This window comes from Natrix helvetica (genome assembly GCF_964273705.1).
Source record: "Natrix helvetica genome assembly, chromosome: 4".
Taxonomy (NCBI): domain Eukaryota; kingdom Metazoa; phylum Chordata; class Lepidosauria; order Squamata; family Natricidae; genus Natrix; species Natrix helvetica.
Genome location: NC_138550.1, coordinates 70,795,719 through 70,817,398, shown reverse-complemented (window position 1 = coordinate 70,817,398; position 21,680 = coordinate 70,795,719). Strand labels below are relative to the sequence as shown.

At 43.8% G+C, this 21,680-nt stretch overlaps 2 protein-coding genes across 6 annotated transcripts in view; one reads left to right on the top strand and one right to left on the bottom strand.

Moving 5' to 3' along the window:
- The window catches only part of LOC309390954 (histidine--tRNA ligase, cytoplasmic-like), a 42,111-nt gene extending 41,002 nt beyond the window's left edge, over nt 1–1,109 (bottom strand). Inside the window, exon 1 of one of the 5 annotated variants that reach the window (XM_081950902.1) lies at nt 970–1,109. The gene's annotated coding sequence lies outside the window, so the exon portion shown is untranslated. The other 4 variants (XM_081950901.1, XM_081950904.1, XM_081950903.1 and 1 more) reach the window with 4 other exon arrangements.
- Nucleotide 1,110: 1 nt separating this feature from the next.
- Nucleotides 1,111–21,680, top strand: part of ZMAT2 (zinc finger matrin-type 2) — a 129,554-nt gene continuing 108,984 nt past the window's right edge. The window contains exon 1 of the mRNA XM_081950907.1: nt 1,111–1,256. Coding sequence (XP_081807033.1) covers nt 1,125–1,256 — 132 coding nt within the window. The 5' untranslated portion in view covers nt 1,111–1,124. The remainder of the gene's footprint in view (nt 1,257–21,680) is intronic.

Genomic DNA, 21,680 nt, shown 5'->3' with positions numbered 1-21,680 from the left:
ATTGATCACATGCATAACTTCTTGACTCTTCCACTATAGAACTTAAGAGGTATACGAATCTGTTAGAAAGATTAGGGCATGATATGCTTAGCATAAGGACCACACAATAAACTTTATGACACAGTAGAGTTTAAGTCTGGTATAACTATCACTCCTACTGCCAATACTAAGGAGATGAGTAACTCCAAGTCCCTAACTTCTTTGTTGCAGCCCACACAGCCTCTATTGATAAAAATGAAGGGCGGGATTTCCTGCCATTTTGAAGCAGGAAATATATTTTAGACACAGGAAGAAAAAAGACCATTGAAATTACTTCTCCAAAGAAAAATCATGCCCAGGAGCGTACTATATCCCACGAATTTTGCATCACAAGAATGGCTACTAACGCCCAAATGCATTTTTTGAAAAGTTAAACCGCCGTTTCAAAAACGACAAAGGTCTGTCCAGATAAAAATTCTAAGTAAGCAAGAATTTCCTTACCATATCACCATTCTCTAAAATTCCCATAAAGTGCACGAATTGTTCAAAGAAAATTTCTAAACCAATAAGAAAGTCCGTCTCGAAGAAAAAAAGTTTACGTGAACTTCATATGACGACAAGTCTATTCCTCACCGGAAGTAAATCGTTTTCACTTTCTCGGTCACGGATTTAAAATGATAAACCAGTTTTGCTCAACCTTGGAAAAGTTTAAGATAGATAGATTTCAACGCATTCCCAGCAGACAGCAGACTGGCAGTGCAATTCTGGGAGTTGAAATCCTCCTATCTTTAAGTCACCAAAGTTGAGAAATACTGCGGTAAATTAACCATTTCACCCACCCTGCTTCGGTCTTCTGACACGCTTTTCTGTTTATTTTAACTCCTCGGTTTCTTCTAAGACTACAGAAATGACACATGCCGTGAATACGTGGACAAACACAATCGTTTGGACTACTAGAGTCTGTGCTTAAAGCATAAAGTAAAAACAAACCGCGTAGCGCGCGTTCCTTCAGCCTCCAGGTTTAGACTTCGGAGCATCCGACCAGCAGAAAGGCGCTACCGGGGGCGGAGAAGCTCCTGGTCGCTTTGAAAAAAGGCCGGGGCCCGCCTAACCTTCCTCCCTACTTCCCCGATGCCTCTACAGCCATGAAGCCCTTCCGACGCCTCGGAGCATGCCTTTCCCGAGCGCTGTGCGGCGGCGGGGGGGGGGGGGGAGGCGCCCGCGTCGTTTTCCGGCTTTCCGGACTCTTCGGAGGCAAGATGGCGTCGAGTAGCGGGGTAGGTGATAGGTTTGTGTTTTATTCCCCCAAAGAAGGGAAAATACGCTTTCTGTTCTAGCTCATTTGCTGAGAATCGTAACGCAGAGTTGGTAAGGTCCTCCGTATAATTTCATCGGCAGAGGTCTGGAGCGCCTCCTGTTTTTAAGGGTTGTAAGAAAAAGTCTCAACTCTTGATAGGTTTGGCTGTGTTTCTCTGCATTGTGTATTTGGGACCCTGAGGAGCCTCCGTGGACTTGGCCATAGTCACACCAGCATTTTGGATGACACAGTGGCCTTACGGACGGAAATCGGGAAGCTCCCAGGATAAGACGATAAGGTGATAGGTTGCTTCGTTAGAGACTAAAAGGTTCGCTTCTGTGGTATGCAGACTTCATGGTTGCATACTAACTATTGGATCCTAACTCCACAGAATCTAAAGATGGCGAATTATTTAATTTTAAATGATTTTTTGTGCAAACAACTTGATTTTATTGCTTATGAATATTCTTTTATTGGATATCACTTTATACGTGTGGGAGAAAAGTACACAGGTTTATGTAAGGTCATTGGCAATTTTATTTTCAGGTACTTTCCTGTTGATTTCAAGTATGACATTAGCCACATAGTGAGTTCACTTCTTATTATAGACTTACGCTTGAACAGTGAACTAAGCTAAAATTTTAAACCATAATTTATAGAATAAATACAGGTAGTCCTCAACTTACAACAGTTCATTTAGTGACTTTTCAAAGTCACAATGGCATTGAAAAAAGTGACTTCTGACCGTTTTCACACTTATGACCATTGCAGCATCCCCAGGGTCACATGATCAAAATTTGGATGCTTGACTGTTACTTATGACAGTTGCTGTGTCCTGGGGTCACGTGATCGATCACCTTTTGTGACTTGACAAACAAAGTCTATGGGGAAACCACATTCACTTAAACATGTTGCTAACTTAACAACTAGAGTGATTCACTTAGCAACTGTGGCAAGAAAGGCTGTAAAATGGGGCAAAATTCACTTTAATTCACTTAGCAGCAAAAATTTTGGGCTCAATTGTGGTCATAAGTCAAGGAGTACCTGTAAAGTTACATAGAGTTGGCATATTGTATTAGGTAAGAAATGATGGTTTACAGATAATAGGAATTGATTCATACATTATGAAGCCACAGAAATAATTACATTATCAGTCTATATGCAGTACCAAAAAGGTTGGAAAATAACATGAATAGGATCATTGTGTGCGCTCTGCTCATTTTATCTCAAAAAGGATATTGTAGAATGAAAGGACAAAAAAATACTAAGAAATTTGGAGACCAGTTTTTAGTTGAATAAGATCATAACTTACTCCTAGTATTCAATAAGCAGTCTATTTCTAGATGGCACGTGTATCTTTTTTAGGCTTACCAATGCATAATGGCCCTGCTTGTACACACATATGCAGACACCAAGAGCAGTATGAAGTAGCCACATGAGCCTAGAACAATTACCTGCTTCATTGATGCAAAGAAATATGCTATGTGCATGCTTCTACACTTTGGGAAGCAATTGTTTCAAAGGATTTTAGCCACCCTAGGTATAGTACTGTAAGGGATTGTGATGGCTCAGTGGTTTTAAAGATGCTGAGCTTGTCAGTTGGAAGGCTGGCAGCCTGGATTCGAGAGCTGAGCACTGCATGACGGGTGAGCTCCCGTTCCTGCCCCAGCTCCTGCCCACCTAACAATTCGAAAGCATTGAAATGTGAATATATTAATAGGTGCCACTGTTATCTTCGGTGGGAAGTTAATAGCATTCCATTACCTTTGGCATATTGTATATGTGCGCACTTAAATCAGAACACATTACACCTCCTCGCTCAGCTACATTGATTATCAGTTTCCTACTGGGTTCAATTCAAGATACTGATAATGTGACCAATAAGGTTCTACATAGCATGGGACTGGATTATTTGAGGGACTGCCTCTTCCAAAAGAGATAACACCCATCCCATCAGATCCTGCAGGAAGGGCATGTTGCAGGTCCTATCCACAAAGGAATGTCATCTGATGAGATCCAGGAGAGCCTTTTCTGATGCAGTACCCATCTTTTGGAGCATCATTCTGTCTGAGGTTAGATTGGCCTGAACTTTGCTGGTTTTCTGGAAGAGCCTGAAAACATGACTTTGGTATCTGGCCTAAGGATACTGTAACTATGTATAGTGACATAGATGGCATGTAAATTTAATAAATAAATTAAAAACACTCATATTAAGCCTGCAAAGTTGACTGTATAGCTAAGGAAATAGAGTGTGCTATCCCATAGATTATTTGTAATGGTTTTTAATTATTTTTGTTATTTGGTTTTACAGTTTTGTTTTTTAAGTTTGCATGGTGCTCAGAGTCCTGAATGTGAGATGGGCAGCTACATATGTTCATCAAATAAATATATATCACAGTTCCTCTTATGTCTTGCGGTTAGTAAGCATGGTAATGGAATATAGCTAAAGTAATACTTTACGTGTTCAACCATAAGCTGGATAGCTATCACTTGAAATCCTTTATAATAATAACATAAAATATTTTTATCAAATTTATATGTTACTTATTTTGCTAAATAATACTAGAAAATGTTAAAATTCACTCATTTTTAAAAAAAATGATTTAAAGCAAACTTTAATTTAAAAGATCTTCAATTTTTATCTGATTCTGTAATTCACTAAAACAAAATACTTAATACAGTGGAACCTCCGGCCATGACTGTAATCTGTTCCAGGACTTCGGTAACAACCCGATTTGGTCATGACTGGAAGCAAGCAAGACAGCGCATGCACGAATCCCCCCCCCAAAAAAAATGGTGCAGAAGGGGGAATTGCCACGGTGTGTTTCATTGTCACCCGAGGATGTGTTCGCGACCAGAATGAAGCATTTAGCGGATTTTTTGGTAGGCACCTGATTAGGTCATGGTCAGAAGCAATTATGACCTGAGGTTCTAGTGTACTCTCAAAACCTTCACTTATTTGGAATGAGGAAAATCTTGGAAAGACTGAAGTAAAGCTGCCACTATTCAGTCCAGCAAGATTTCAGTGCCTTGTGATCAACAGATATAACAAGTGATAAATTCTATATTAACTTTATCTGTTGCCTCTGTTTCTGCTATACAGTTGGAAAGGTATATGACTTTGTTGGAGTTGAAAATCATGACTTTTAACCACACAGTGGTGAAAATTTGAAAAGCAGGCCGATCATACTGACCATAGATTTATTTTTCCTCCTGGCCGATATAGAGAATTGGATGAGATGCAAATTATATAGTTCCTGAATCTGTGTGCACAATAAATGTTAATGCAGAAGTGGGATGGAAGAGTGAGCGTGCCGCTTGAGTGCATGGCAACAAAGAAGTAGTGAATATAAAATATGTCCTCTGGCTATGAAGTACATTCATAGGGCTTAAAATTAAAGCATTCCAAGAGATGTTTCTGATTGAATATATCCACCGAAGAAGAATTCATTCCTACTTGGTGCTATAATCAAACAGTTTTTATTTGGAAGGTTTTAATAATGACTAGATGTCTATGGAGATTCTCAGTCATCTAGGTCATAGTTGAAAAAGCACCTTTGGGTTTATAATGACTAGAAACTCTCTTGCAACTTAAAGCCATTGTTCTCTACCCTTCATTATGGGATACAGATAGTCCTCGTTTAAGCACCATTGGGAACATAACTCCCTTGCTAAGCAACTCTACCATTAAGCAAGACATGTGACTGATGGACTTACAACCAGAGGCGGGTTGCTCCCAGTTTGGTCCGGATCGGGCGAACTGGTAGTAGCGGTAGCGGGAGGCTTCGCCCACCAGCCAAGCCGTATGTGCAGGAGCGTGCCCAAAACAGTAGTAAAAAAATTGGCAACCTACCACTGCTTACAACGTCACTTCTGCTGCTTATGCTGTTCTTTTTTAAAAAAGTTTTTTTTATACATCTCATTGCGTGAATGGTTTGATTCCTTGGTATCATACAGTTCAATACAAATAAACATAACAGTATTATTCCTAATAATTACATTTCATTTCCCTTTTTAATTTTACCAACACATAACTTCTATCATCCTTCAATTTTAAACCTTCACATAGTTCTGCCATATGTTGTATCATCTTAACATCTGTTTTTACTATTTCCCCCCTCTTATTTCTACTTCTATTTTAGTCCTTTTTTCTCTCCTTCCCCTATCATTCTAATATTCAAAGATGTGATCCTTCTTTTTTTTCCTTTTTCAATATTTCAATATGCACTTCTAACATCATTCATGATCTTTCAAGCATTTAATCATATTCAATCACATTTTAACCTATTTAATATTTTTCCAACCCTTCAATCCTTACGATTCTGCTGATTTATGATTCATCTGATTTACAAAGTATTTTTCAACCTATATAATTCTAATAATAATATACATTACGTTACTACCTTACTAATATATATTCAAAAATGATTTTTATCTCTTACACCATATACAGAGTAATTATCCAACATATAGTTTTAATATCCATACACATTGTTAAAATACTTTCATAAAGTATTTTGCTATACATTCCTTTTCTTTCCCTTTTCCCCACATCTTTCATTCTCATCCAAATTTTTAATCTTTTTTGGGGGAGAGGGGTTGTCTCCCATACACTCCTTTGAATTCTTTTATTTCACCTACTTTTGAATCTGTATTATAACTATGCCCTCTAATTTTCTCGCCCTTCGCCCTTTCCCCCACTGTAGTTCTATGGCTACCTATTCTAACCCCTTTTTCTTTTCTCCAGTGGTCTTCCTGATTCTCCCATTTCCTTTTCACATCTTTTAGAATATTTCCCTCCTGTTCTAATCCCTTATTCACCATCAATTGTACCAGTATTTGCTTGTTGTCGTCTTCTTGTTGATTTCCCGAGTCTGCTGTCTCCTCTGCTCTTTCTAGTGATTCCATTCTTTCCTCATTGTCCTATTCTTTACTTGTTGTTCTTTGTATTATATTTTTCAATTTTTGATCTATATTATCTATACAACCAACTATTTCCTTCATCTCATTGTGTTGTTCTTTTATAAAATCCTTAATGTCCTGTACATCAGTTCCATTTCATTGTCTCCACTTGCTTCCATTTTTCAGTCAATCCAATTTAAGAAAAGAAACCAGGGATTTGTCCACGCCTCTTTCAATTACTTTAATTTTCTCAATATTCAGGATCACTTGGCTAAAGGTCTTTTTTTATTGTGTACAGTAATTTTAACGTAAATACTTATAATCCAACAATGTAAAAGATCCCAAAGTTGTACAGCTCTCTTTTTAGCAGCAGATGGTGCTGAAACTTCAACTTGGTACTGCCTCTTTGCGTAATGCTGATAATCCAATTTAAATTTTTTAAAATTATAAATCCAATAGGAGGGCAACATTTATAATTATAAAAAGAAGCTCCAGATCGAATTCCAGTATTTTTTAAAATACCTTTTCAATACCATGTCTTCACTTTGAGAGTTCCATTTTCTTTTCCTTCGTTTTCTTTAAAAAGAAAATCTTAAATATTCTGATTTTTTTTAAAGTGCTTATTCCACTACTAGCCAATAGTTCCAATATGCTTTCCCCTTGAATTTCCTGGAGTCACCTTTCAATAAAAAATATTCTCTTACCCAGTTCACAAGCCACTTATTTCTCTACGCCTCACAGTCCTAGGTTTTCAGGCTGCCTTCAGCATCATGGCAGCCATGTTTGCTGCAGCTGCTCTCTGTTGTCGGCTGAGGGGGCTTTCCTAGTCAGGGAGGGGAGATGGTCCCCCTTTCCTTCGCCACTCCTCCAAAGTGGCTACGGTCCAAAATTGGACCCTCCGATGAGAGGTCGGAGGTGGCCGCGGAGTTCGCGGACCAGGCTTCCGATGGCTCGGGAAGTACAACCGGAAGTGTCTGCTTAAGCTGTTCTTAAGCAAGACATCACAACTTGCAATTTTACTGCCAGCTTCTTCATTGATTCTGTTTGTCAGAAATCAACTGTGAAATGCACAAATTGATTACATGACAGTGGGACATCATAACAGTTGTAAATGCCTGTTGTTTGCAAAGTGTTTGAATCTTGTTCAGATGACCACAGGGATGCTTTGCAAGTACCACTTGCCATAAAGTGGAGTTGTAACTTCAGAATGGTCACTAAATGGTCGCCAAACAGAGCAGCTGTTAAGCAAAGGTCTATCTGTAATAGATAGTAAGTTGTGATACTTCTTCATGTACTTGAAGAAGTACTTGCTCTTCTATTACCCCTCTTTTTTGTAAAGGCAAATATATATCCAGTTTCCTCAGTTTTATTCCTAAGACTTAGTTTCAAATTTGTGTAATAAGCTCAGGAAGAGGATAAATAGTTATCTGTCAGAAGTAGTGTAATTTGATTTTCTGCACCAGTCCTTCCTTGGACTGACCACTCTATGCATCTGATAAAGTGAGCTGGAACTTACAAATACTTAGGTTTTTAAATAAAATTTCTTAGTTGGAAGAGATGCTACCATACTCCTGATTTTTTCCACCATAGATTAACATAATTCTCCTCTTACAAATCACCAAGCAGAAGATGTTTATTAAATAAGTCCATAAGGCCACTCAACTGAGAGTGACGCCAGGTGGCCTACAGCAATAAAAAGCTGCAATAGCAATAGCACTTAGACTTATATACTGCTTCTTAGTGCTCTACATCCCTCTCTAAGCTGTTTATTGTCAGCATATTGCCCCCAAGAATCTGGGTCCTCATTTTACTGACCTTAAAAGGATGGATGGTTGAGTCAACCTTGAGCTGGTCAGGATTGAATTCACAATACACCCCCCCCCCCCCACACACACACCACATTTAAGGAGATAAAATTCCCTTTCCAACTCTATAATGTGAATAAATAAATATGGACAGAATTGGCTGAGCCTGAAATTGGTATAAACATTTTTTTCGATGTGCCTCTGCTATGTAAAGTATTTACTTCTTTAGCATAAATATAAAACACTGATATTTTCCAATCATTTACACAGTGTTGTTCCATATTTGCTGACCTAGAGCTATAAGAACTAACTGCCTCTTCTTCTTTTTTGCTGTTTTCAATGTTTCAGTCAATATTTCTTCAGTATCTGGTACTGTCTTTCAAATTTCAGTGGAATTTGTTTCTGAATGTATTCTTGCTTTACAAATGTTTTATAGTAACATTTGTAAAGAGTTGCAGTAGTCTTTCTATCTTCCTTTAATCTCACTTCCCTCTTTCACTCTTCTTCTGTGGTTTTACTTATGTATTTTTATCTTACCACTGCATTTTCTGTGATTTTATTGATAGCCATTCATTAGTTATATATTCTGCCTTTGTTTTGTATAACTCAAGCCAATGTACATAATGCTGTTTTCTCTATAACAACAATCCTATGAAATAGAGAGATTGAAAGAAAGTGATTATTTCAAGGTTGTCCAAGTAGTTTTTGTGTCTAATAATTGACGAGTATTCTTGTTGGACTGGTTTCTAGTCCAACACTTTTAACTTCAACCTACATGAATATCTACATTACTTTCTTAAAATATTTTTAATCTGTAAAATATCTGGTGACAGTTTTTTGTTTTAGTATTTTTTGATTTATTGATCTCCTTCATGGAGGACATGCAGACCTGTGTGAGGGAGGCAACCTAGCTAGGGAACAACCTCCAAAATCTCATCTAGAATCAGGAATTGGTAAACCATTTCTGTGTTACTGCTGTATGGCTGTGGCTGCTAAGCCTATAATGAAATGCTGTTGCGATTTCCAACAAACCGGTCTTTCGATTACATTGGAACAGTTTTTTGAAATTGCAAGCTTGACACGTGACTAGTTGAATTTAATTCCTTTCTACCTGCTTAGTTTAGGAATACAGCTAAAGGACCTTCAAAAGACTACAGCTTCTTTTTATTATTTAGGAGAAAAGTGAAGCAGCTAGTAAATTGCTTTCTCACAGGCATGGGAAACTTTGATTTATTATAGTATTGTTCCAGTGTAGTTCACTCTGGAAATACCCTCCTTGCCACCTTATTAATTTTTGCCTTGTAAATCATATTTATTATTCTTCCTGGAAAAAAATAAGCCGTGATTTAGTTATGACAGGTTTGAAACTGCTTAGCAGGCCCCAGAAATAAATGAAACAAGGTTTTAAGCTGTTTGGGGCTCTTTTTGCACTGGTTCTGTTTTAGATTTTCGGCAGTATAAAAGTAGGAGGAAACTTTGATTTTAGTATACCCTTTTCAATTGAAAACTTTCATTTCTGTGCACTCAATAATTAATTGTGGAAAAGAAAATACGAAAATGTTGATGCTTTTTTTTAAAAAACAAAATTTTATTATTTTTTTAAAAAATAAGGAAAGGGGTTAATGGGTAAAATTACAAATTTTGACAGTTACATTATGCAGGAAATGGCCCTCCCCCCCCCATTCTCATAACTTTCATTTATTAATACATTAGATTGTTGCTGCTTAATAGTATTTTGTCAGCATAAACTTTTATCTTCAAACAATTTCAATCATTTTATATCAAACAGATTTTCTAGTTCATTTTTGTGATCTGAGTTTTCTCAATGTTGCCTCTTCTCCCCCCTCCAGCAGAGCTCCGGCACCTCCCGTGTCCTGTATGTCCTGTATAGTATCATCAGGTTTATCTAGGAGGACTTTATTTTTTCCATGAAGGTCTCAGCCTCCATAGTTGTGTTGATTCTAACTCTCATGTCCTCCCAGAATATTAGCATACCTTCTGGCATAAGCCATCTAAACCACACCCCTTTCTGGTATAATTTCTTCGCTAAAAGCGAATAATTTTTTCTTTTATCTCTAACTTTCTTTGGGATTTGTTTCAGAATGGCTATTTCTCTATCCTTGTATTTTAGTGCTTGCCCCCTTTGTGCACTCAGAATCTCATCTCTTGTGGTCTTTCTGAGAAATTTAATGTGTACCTCCCTTGGAACATTGTGTGTTCTGGCATAAGCTGAGTTTACTCTATAGATCAGGTCCATGTCCCACCCCATCTGTTGTCTGTCTTTTTTAATATATTCAGCCAATAAATTTGTCATAATATCCCTCAGATCTTCATCATCAGCCTCAATTACATTTTGAAATCTAAGAAAAAAGGACATCCTTTCAAATTTCACTTTTATCTGGTGGTTCTCAAGTTCTTGGTTTCCTTTCTGCACCCCCTTCACCTCCCTCTTCATCTCAGCCGTCCCCTCCTCCAAAAGTTCCAGTCTCCATGAATTTTGGATCGCTCGGTCTTGGTTCTCTCTGAGCTGCTCGTTCATTTCTTTCAATTGATTTTTTAAGTCCTCCTGCCCCTTTAAGAGTTGTTGAAACATCTGTTGAAAGTCCACCTCAGGGGGCTTGGGCTGGAACAAAGAAGTTGGTGTCTGTTGTCCGCTGGGGCTGGACGTTGAAGATGCTGGGGCAGAGCCAGCAAAACCCGGTTTCCCCGGTGGTGGTCTTTTAGGTGGCATTGTAATAAGCAAAGCTCAGAGATGACAATGTCAATTCAGAGAGGAAACAATTGGGAAGGTGGATAGCCAAGAGAGATCGCGATGCAGGAAGTCCAGACAGATAAGGACCTTTCAATTCTAGTTCCAGGCAATAAAGCAATAAAATCCTTTGTTCCACGTCCAGGGTAAAATGTAACAAGAGATTTCTCTGAGTGTCACGGAGACAAAGACAAATGCCAGCAGTTTCTGTGGGTGGAGTCAAATTTCAAAGTACATGAAGACGACGGAAGTGTGCCATCTTGCCCTGCCAGCTCCGGGATCAGAGAGCAACAAACCAAAAGTTTTCTAAGTTTTCAGAAGGAAACAGATCATCACCTCATTTTCACAATTACAGTAAAAAAAAAAACAACTGCATTTGCTATGAGCGTGATTTCATTCCGGGCTCCCCCCCCTCCTCTGGGGGCAGAGAGCAAAACAGTTTAAAGCCGCTTGTCCAAGGGGGGGGAAAAATCCCCCTCCCTCCAATCACACTTCCCAGGAACAGGTTGAAAGTTTTTTCAAAAGGCTGACAGTCTTTTTATTTTCCTTCACTCATGAAAGGGAACGGGGGGAATCTCCATCTCACCGCATTGCAACTGCGTCCTTCAAATCTTCAATTTGTCCAGCTGCCTCAACGCAAAGACGCTGCAGCGCCTCCCCTCTTGCCTCCTGATGCCTAGGGCGATGCGGGGAGCCCCCCGGCCGCCGATGACACAGGGGGTCCCCCGCTACGCCGCCCCCTCGGCAGTAGCCCCTCCAAGGCGTCCTGTGCCCCCTCAATCAAAGGGGAGCAAAGCTTGCCCATCGCGTACCGCAGCCGGAACTAAAATGTTGATGCTTTGAAACATAAAATTTATGAATAGCATGCATTCTCCCCTCACTGAACTGTTTTATCATGTTAAAATATGCACCCAGTTTCTGAAAAAGTGATGGTTTTTGGAGGCTGTTTGATATCTACTCTTATCTTAGAACTGTCTGGATGTTAGAACAAGGACCTAATATAAAGAATTCTCCATTTGGCAACCAACATGTCTTACAGGCAATCCTTGACTTATGATCACAATTGAGCCCACATTTCCATTGCTAAACAAGACAGTTGTAAATTGAATTTTGTTCCATTTTATAACCTTGCTTGCAACAGTTGTTAAGTGAATCATTTCATTTGTTAAGTTAATAATATGGTTGTAAAATTAATTTGGCTTCTTCATTGACTTTGCTAATCAGAAGGTTGCAAAAGGTGATCACAAGACTCCAGGACATTGCAACCTTCATAAATATATGCCAGTTGCCAAGCATCCAAATTTTGATCATGTGATCCTGAGGATGCTGCCACGATCGTAAGAGTGAAAAACAGACATAAGTCTCTCTTTTAATGCTATTGTAACTCAGCAGTCACTAAATGAGTGGTTGTAAGTCAAGGACTGTCTGTATTTTAGTGTATCATGCAGCTCCATAGTAAAATGAACAATTTACCTTTAGTAGAACAATAGATAGTACTCATGAATGAAGAAAAACATACATGTCCCCGGATAATGTTGCAGGATCCAATCTGGGTCAGTCACCAAGCCTAGAGCTTTCGGACTCATGCTGCAGCCCTGACGAGGGTCCTGTTTCCCAGGCTTCAGTCACTTCCCTGGTTGTTTTTGTTCCCTGCATGGATTGCCCCTATAACTATGTAATCACCAGATTGCAAGAGCACAAACGAGCCAGAAGACCGGAACTCATTGGTAGCCTCACACTGCAATGAACAAGGACACACATTCAGTTTTGCAGCTACTAAGATTGTTGGATAAGCAGGCACAAAAACAGCCAAGAAAGAGATTAAAGGCCTGGTAAACAGGCCCTTTGTCAGTCAATAGGTGTACTGATTTACCACCAGCCTATCAAGTATTTAGAAGGTAATGGGTGGACAGTACAAGCAAACACCAGCTAATGACTTAAAAGCAAGCCGCCTATCAACACCCCAATCAACATCTAAAAAGCCACATACAGAAATCATCTTGCTGGTGACTCCTTAATGCTAATCTGTCTCAGTTGGAGTCAGTTAACATAAATAGAAATATCCTTGTGACACCATGATCAACTACAAGATGCAATTAGTTGTTTAGTAATGATCAGATTCACTGAACTGATAATGAAAAAAACCTTGTAATCAAGTTACAACAGAATATGTCTGAACATATAATAATAGAATAAGTTAAAATATTGTAGTACAATTCCAGGTATGTATGGTTTAGAGCTGACTATTTGCTATATAAAAACAACTTTGCTTTTGTTTATGCCTAAACTTCCATAAACCTGTAATCCTCAAAATGTCTTTTAAAGTTAGTCCAGATAACTTTAGATACTATAAATGGATAGGCAATGACTCTGAAGGACAAAAGGGAGAGCTGCTACAGCATTCAGATAAGCAGGGCTTGAACTCCAGTTGAAGAAAATAACTTGAGGAAGCACTTTGAATTTGCAAGATTGATGTCAGCCCAACAAGATAGACCAGAATAAGAAACCAATGCCATATATACAGAGAGATGAAAAGTCTACACACCTTTGTTAAAATGCCAAATTTTTGAAAATTAGTAAAAAATTAGACCAAGTATCACTTCAGATTTTTCCACATTTAATGTAACATATAAGATCTACAATTCAATTGAAAAACAAATTGAAATCTTTTAGAAGGAAAAATAACAAGAAACATACAATAACAATCACTAAATGAATGGTTGTAAGCCGAGGACTACTTATAATGTTTTCATGCATTTTCTGTATAATTTCTTTAGCGTAGAAACTAAATAATGTTTAAAGAAAGAACTAAAGAAAGTTTATCACTTGATAAAGCAAAAGTGAGAGCTAGTGTGGTGGAATGGTTAAAGTATCAGGTTGGAAACGAAGAGACTATGAGTTTTTGTCCTGACTAGGCATAGAGCCAGCTGGGTGACCTTGGGCTAGTCACTTCTCACAGAATTAGGAAAGAGACAATGGTAAATCACTTGTGAAAAATCTTGCCAGGAGAACTGCCGGGATTAGTCCAAGCAGTTGCCAGGAGTCAACAGTGTTTCAAAGGCATCCTTCCTCCCCCGCCCCCCCAATCCCAAAGTAAATGGGGTATTTTAAATCAGCTGCTACTTTATCAAGTCTCTTCATAATTGCATTCTGTGTGTTGTTGGGCTAAGGCACTGGTTCTCAACCTGTGGGTTGCGACCCCTTTGGGGGTCAAACGACCCTTTAACAGGGGTCGCCTAAGACCATCCACCTCCACTGGCGTCGCCCATGCTCAGGAGCACATCCTGATGCAGCAGATGTATGAAGAGTGCCGGGTGGCGAAGCAGCCTCCTCCCAGCTCTGGCGCAACCTAGAAGCCGCCTCACCTGGTCTCCATGCCAGGAAAAGGCTGAAGCGCTGAAGGAAGAGAAAGATGGGCTTTTCTGGGTGGCGGATCAGCTTCCGCTCCAACGGACGTCCAAAGCGAGCGTGGTCGGTGGTGCCGCTTCAGCCCAGCTGTCTGCACAGGGGCTCGAAAGTGCTCAGAGAGCAGGAGACCTGCGGGGCAGTCGGGCCACCCGCTTCAGCCAGCGGGACGGGCTTTTGCCCAGGCCGGCACATGCCGGGATTCAAGCCTCCTAGGGCCTGGAAGCTGCCTTTGCCACCCCCGCCGCCGGTCCTGTCCTGTGTGCTAAACTGAGCTCAGAGGGCTTTTGGCTCCCGGGAAGGGCTGGCAGGAGAGGCTGGAGGGGAGGACAGGCCCTGCCCACCCATTCCTTCTATCCCGAGGAATTCCACTCAGGACGGAAGCACAGTTCGATGTAGTTTAAGCCTCCATTTAAAATCCCATTTAAAGGCCAACTTCTTAATCTGTGTGAAAGAAAGAAAGAAAGAAAAGGGAGGGAGGAATGGAAGGAAGGAAGGAAGGAAAGAAAGAAAAGGGAAGGAGGGAAGAATGGAAAGAAAGAAAGAAGAAAAGGGAATGGAAAGAAAGAAAGAAGAAAAGGGAGGGAAGAATGGAAAGAAAGAAAGAAAACTGGGTAGGTGGGGGGAGAACGGAATGAAAAAAAAGTAAACTTAATAAAGTGAAACTCATATAAACCACGAACTGCTGCTGGAGGCAGGCAGGGAGGTTGTTTTATCCTGGAAAATCCCAGCCTGGCTGATCTTCTCCCAAACCAAGATTGGCAGATTAATCACTATGCTTTAATTATGTTCAATTTGTAATAATGAAAATACATCCTGCATATCAGATATTTACATTACAATTCATAACAGTCGAAAAATTACAGTTATGAAGTAGCAACGAAAATAATTTTATGGTTGGGGTCACCACAACATGAGGAACTGTATTAAAGGGCCGCGGCATTGGGAAGGTTGAAAACCACTGGGCTAAGGGATCCAGAATAGAAACTGATGCATGGAAATATATTGCTGAGCTATGGTAGGTTGCAGGGGGAGGAAATTATCTTACTGAGATTTCTAAGTTCCTACTGAAATCCTGGAAGCGAAACTATGATAGTGTAAAAATAACAAGCAGAGCCCTGCCATTAAAATGCTTGTGTAAAAATGATTGACTAACTTTACTTTTGATGTTCTAACTATCCCTTAGACTCAGGCTTAGTAACAATTTAAAGTTGTAAAACTTAATTTAAAATTAAAGCCTTTTTTCTTCTCATGCTCTAGGTAGGTGACAATAATTTGAGTAATAATAGGAATTAATATTTTTCAAAGCAAATTAACAAAGTATAAGAAAATGGCATGCTATTTTTCCTCATGATTAATATTAAAATAATAAATGAATTACTCATCATCCTTAACCATCAGTGCTCATCTGATCAGAATCTCTGAGTTATTTAGGTGAACTGCCAGAGGGATGGATTTTCAGAGTAAGGGATTGTTTGCCAAAGGATATCTTGATCTCAGCTCTTTCTTCAATGTCTGGTACAAAAACAGCATGTGCACATGCAGTAGTTGATTTTTGCCCATTGAACAGAATAATTAATGCATGTGCTAGGTAAGCAAAAGTACTCAGTTCCATTATTTTAAAAAAATGCCTGCTTACTATGAACTGATGGTACTGTTTCTGTTACAAGGTTTAGAAAGTATTGCGCTTCTTTTTAACATTTGAGCATTGAATTGAATGAAACAGGAGGATGGTGGTCATGTATCTGACAAAATCTTGAATAAGATAATCAAGCAAAGGATTTATGAGCATCTAGAAATAAACAAGGTGATTTTTAGAAGCCAGCTTGGGTTTGTTAAAAACAGATCATACTGGACAAACCTTATTGCCATTTTTGATAAAGTAACTACCATATTTTTCGGAGTACAAGACGCACCTTTCCCACCCCCCCAAAAAAGAGGGTGAAAATCTGGGTGCGTCTTATATTTTCTAGTGGAAGAGAGGGAGGGGTCACGTGTGGGTATTCTCAAAGCCTGATTGGTCCAAAGACAGAGAGAAAACTTCTTAAATACTCCTTCCTTCCATTCTTGCCCAGTTTCCTCTCAATGTTTTGGTCCAAGCACTGTTTGAGTATTGGTTTAGGTAGGAATTTTCCTTTATTCGATCAGATCCTTGTAATTGGCTCAATTGGAGATTCTAAATTTAAATAAATTCTAAATTATACCTGCGGCCCAAGGGACAGTACTTTCTGCCTCACGCGGTCGGGGAGAGACCCATGGGGTGATCGGCTTCCCCTCCGTGGGCCTGGAGCCCTTCTTCCTATCCCTGGGTCAGCGGGGGGTGATGAGCTCTGAAGCGCAGCTTTGGGAACGTGTTTTTTTCAAAGGCAAACAACAAGAGGGAGCTTTGCCTCTTGGGATGCTACGCGAGACGCGCGTGGGCCACCTGCGGAGCTGTCACTTTAAATTTGGACGGCTGCCGCATACCGCATCTCCTCTCTGCCTGCAGAAGCGGAGGCCACTTGGGGGGTGCGAGCCAGCCGAGCCGCAGAGCCCCAGAGCTTCAGGAGCCCGCCCTATCACCAGGGTGATCAGTCGTGGCCTCAGAGCCTATTGCGGCCACCGCCTTGCCCGCGCCAGGCATTTCGAGGCTCCGGTGGCCATTTTGACCAGCGCCAAGTGCGCGAGGCCTTACCTACCGTGTGGCCGCTCGGAAGCCCTCAGGCCGCAGAGACTGGTCGGATCAGTGCCAACCCAGCTCCTGAAGGCCCAGGCTCCGGCGGGGCCTACAGAGGCCTGGTTTTTCTTGTGCTCCAGGACGCGTAAGTGGGGCAATGGAGGGCTCCAATATTCTCCAGGGCCAGGTGGAGAACCCTATGGCGGAGAGGGTAGAACTGGGACAGGGACCCAGACCCAGGGGCCCCCGACCGAGCCCATGGTGGCTCAGCGCCCCTCTATGGCCACTACAAGGGAGGAGGCTAGAAGACACAGGGCCCTGGAAAAGACCTTCGCCAGGGCCGAAAAGCAGGCCAAGACAGCCGGGCCTAGCTCGGCCAGCAGATCCAGGTCCCCAATCAGGCCCTCCTCTACTCATTCAACCTCACCTAGGGGTTTCAGTCCGTCCTCTCCTTCGGCCTCCCCGGCCAGATCCCGCGGCGATTCCAGGCGGAGGGTGTCTCCTTCCCCTTCGGTTTCCCAAGAATCGGCAAGGGATATCTCTGTGGACTCCTTGGAAGGGACCTCTAGGACACACCATTCTACACATAGATTGGCCCCGCAGGGTCCAGGTTCTTCCTATCAGGACATCGAGGACTTGGACCACCTCCCTGAATGTATCAAGGGGCTTATTTCTGCAGCTATTTCCCAGGTTATTGGGCAGCGGGACAGAAGCTCCCACTCCTCTAGGTCCCAGGGCAGCCATAGCCGTCAGCAGTATAGGGCATCCTCTCCATCTATGGTTAGCGAGGGTTCCATCCTGGGAGAGGAGAACCTCCAGGACATGGGGTTCTCAGAGGATGAGGACGTGGCCCCTGCTGATCCCACCTCTTCCTCGGGTCTTTTCCCCCTGGCCATGTTCAGGACCCTGCTGAACAAGGCGAGGAAAACCACCAAGATTGGGACTGGGGATCCCATGGTTCCCCCGCCTAGAGACCCAGATATGGCCATGTTCATAGTGAGGGGGGAGGAGTATCCAGGATGGGTTGATCTTATCCTCCAGCTGATTGGACTGAGTCAGATAAGCTCTTGGGACACGCCCCTGGCCCACCTGGCTCCGCCCAGTTATCGACTCTGTCCTCAACTGGACGGTTTGCCATCCTGGAGCTCCAGGAAGATTGAAGAAATTTAAAGAAAAGAAGAAAAGAATCAGCAATGACCACCAGTGGGCTAAATAGCTCCCAGAGCGGAAGGAATTGCCAAAAGCCCCCTCGGGGGCGGCAAGCTGCCCAGGCATCTGAGTGAGACAAGTATCACTCAGTAAAATGATTCACCAGGCAAGCAGGAAACAGAGGGCACAAGCCTTCCATAGGCAAGCCCTGCTGTGTTGGATCCAGAAGCGCCGGAGCGCGATCGGCTGAAGAGGACAGGGCAGGATCCCGCCCAGGAGATGACCCCGCCGCTAGAAGCTCTGTGAGGTGCCAGAGCGCTCCGCTGCTCCCCACTGGGTCGAGCAGCGAACCGCGGCTTCCCAAACGCCACGGAGCGCCCGCGCTATCGCCCACGTGGCTCACCTCATCGGAGGGAGTCCACAGACAGAGCAGATCCCCTAGCACCAGAGAGAGGTAGAGGGGAACGAAGAGAGCGGCGGGGGAGGCACGCGGCAGCTCCTTGTAACGAGCAGCCAGAGGAAAATTTTTTTAAAAGCGCGCCCTTTCTACTGCTGGAGCGGGCGCCATTTTGATGCCGGCAGGGACCACGTGTTCCAAGATGGTGGTGCCCAGCAACCAGGAGGAAGCCGGAAGGAGCCCAGCACCTGCAGTGATGGACAGCAGCCCCGCCAGAAGCGCTGAGGACCAGCCAGAGGTAGTGACCACCACTAGGACTGCCTGGGGGGGGGGAGGAAAGGCTAAGGAGAAGAGATAACACCTTTCCCCCAGGGCAGAGCTGGTAGAGGGTGGTCACAAGCCTGCGAAAGCCTCCAAGTATGAGACAAGAAGGCACAAGAGGCTGGAGCAGCTCTACAAGAAGACAAGTGGGTACCAATCCACCCCAGGCCTGGGACAGAAGGGGAAGGCCCCTGGAACCCCTCCTCAAGAGGAGCCACAGGAGAGGAACCCCCTTTGCAAGCTAGGATCCCAATTGACACTTGGGTCTTTGGGGTCTTTGGGGTCTCGCCCAGGGGTGGCAGTCCCCTCCACACACAACCTCCCTGGGCTCAGCCCTTCTCCTAGGCGCTGCTTGGAGTGTCCAAGCACGGGTTAACTTCAGCTTGCTGCCCAAGGACTGAGTTCAAATTCTTGTAGCTCCGCCTCTTGCTCCTCTCAGAGGCTCAGTTTTAAAAAACTCAGTCGCCCTACAGGACGCAATTTGGGGAGATCCAGTCCTTGAGCAGCAGACTGGACCCTCTAGTTAGTGTAGTTTGCTCCATTTAAGTAAAATTCCCAGTTTAGTTAGCTCCTAGATAGAAGTTTGTTTTTTTCTGTATTTTCGGTATTTTTTGAGTTTCGGCGTTTGAATTTCGCGCGCGAGCCAGACTGCCTGGAGCGCGACTCGCTTCTCGCAGCGACGAGAGCGACCGCACCGTGAGGGGGTTCGTTTGGCGGCTGCCGACGAACAGCTGGGGATCAGGTAGGAAGCTAGGACCCCAGAGCACAGCATTAGGCTGTAGCCTTTTCCCCCGGTGCCGCTCCAGGCGCGAAGACGCGAACGGCCGCCATTTTTGTTTCAAACTTTTGGCGCACTTTTTTTCCCGGGCTTTTAGCCTCATCGCGTAGCCTGCGCTCTCTGCAGATCGCTGCAGTAGCAATTGAAGAGGACTAGCGCAGGGTCTCCTGACTGGTTCTCTTCCCTCCAGACCTACAAGCGGCCGCAGGGGTTCTTTTGGTCAACCCAGACCATTCACCCTTGCCTTTCTTCAGCGCGGATCTGCTGGCTTCCAGCCTCATCTCAGCCGGAGCCGTTTTCCAGCCTCCACTTGCCTACAGCCACGAGGTTCCCAGCGATGCAAGCCTCAGATTCTCCTGCAACTCAGCCATCGGGAAGAATTCCCAACGCTATGGAGAAGCAAGTGGATCAGCAGGCTGGCCCACCAGCCGCTAAACGCAGCAGGACCAACCCTGCTGCTAAAGGTGAAGGGGTGGGATGCCCAGCTAAGGGGAAGGCTCCTAAAGCCAAGCAGCCTTCTAAGGCTGAGGAGAGACTAGCTGCTAGGAGGCAGAGGGCCCTTGAAAAGCAATTCCAGAAGGCCCAATCTGCCCAGCAGGCCCTTCCCCCAGCCCCTACTCCTGGGGAGGAAGGGATTCCTGTTCCATCCACCTCCCAGCAAGGGGTATCTCCCTCCCTTCCAGGGGAAAGGGAGGAATTTGATTTTCCCCCCAATCCTTCCAGGGCCTCTATGGGTTCCCCAGGCCATTCCCTGGCAGCAGATTCCCTTGAGGAGGCAGATTCCCTGGTAGAGGAGGGTTCCTTTATCTATTCAGTAACTGGGCCAGATACTCCTCAGGCCCACGATTTGCCCTTGCCCAAAAGCATGCAGGAGGTGGTGGCAGAGGCCATTTCTCGGGGTATCACTGATGGGATGATGCAGTTGGCATCTAAGCTCCCCTTTGCCGCTGCTAATCCCAGTAAGGGAAAGCCAGCTAGGGCACAGGGGCCTCCAGCTAGGGAGGCCTCACCTGCCCCATCGGGCATCAGTGAGGTCTCTGATTCAGAGGAGGTGGAGCGTGATGCTCTAGACCTCTCTGAGGACGAAAATCCAGCACCAGAACCCCCCCCCCCTCTGGGTCTCTTTAACCCTTCCATGTTTCGGGCTATCCTGACCAAGGCCCAGGCTGCAGGCCCCCAAATGGGCCTTCCAGCCCCTACGCCCAAACCCGCCTCGGATCAGGCATCCATGGAGACCATCGGTCCCCAGGACCCAGGGGCAGGGCTTTTCAACGAGGTTTCTCCTCCCCTAGACTTGGTTCCAGCTCCTCAGCTGTTCCTTGATATCATTCAACGCCAATGGGCCCAGCCTGGTTCCTTGGCAAACCCCAGTGGGAATGACAAGAAGCTATATACAATGGAGGGACCTCTGGAGGAGCTCCTAAAGCTCCCCCAGGTTGATGACCCTATTATGTCCCTTACCTCTAATTCGGCCCTTCCTGCTGATCTACTGGAGGGGCTCAAGGCAGAGGACAAAAGAGCAGAGTCGTCTTCCCTCAAGACGCATATGGCCACTGCTTGGGCCATGAGAGCATCTTCCGACTCTTCCTATTTCGGAAGGGCAGCTCTCTTCTGGCTCTGCAAACTGTTGTCCGGCCTACCGGCTGGGGACACTAAAATGAGACAGAACGTGAATAAGATCATAGCGGCCATTGAGTACTCTGCGGATGCCTCGCTTAGTGCCACCAAGTTTTCCTCCAGGGCATTAGCCGCCAATGTGACCTCACGCCGCCTGCTGTGGCTCCGCCACTGGCAGGCAGATGTCAAGGCAAAGTGGAAGCTGGCTTCCGCCCCCTTTAAGGGTGGGAAATTATTTGGGGAGGCTTTGGATTCCTTCCTGATTGAATCCAAGGATAAACGTAAGGTGGACTGTACACCGCCCCGAGTCCCTTCTGGGAGAGGGGGCGGTCTAGAAGCACATAAAATAAATAAATAAATAAATAAGTACTCCCGGCCATGACCAAGAAACCTGAACGCAAGGGCCAGCCCTTTCGTAGGGGTTCCTTTTGGGGTTCCGAGCCTTCCACCTCCTCAGGTGGTCCCGGCCGTCCCTTTTCCCAGTCACAGGAACGTTCCCAGGACAGATCCTCCTACAGGAATAAGAATAGGCAACAGGGCTACCGTAAACCTTTCCGAGGGGGGTTCTCCAACCGCCCCTTCGGGAAATCCAAGTGACCGTCACAGGGACCCTCCCATAGGCGGC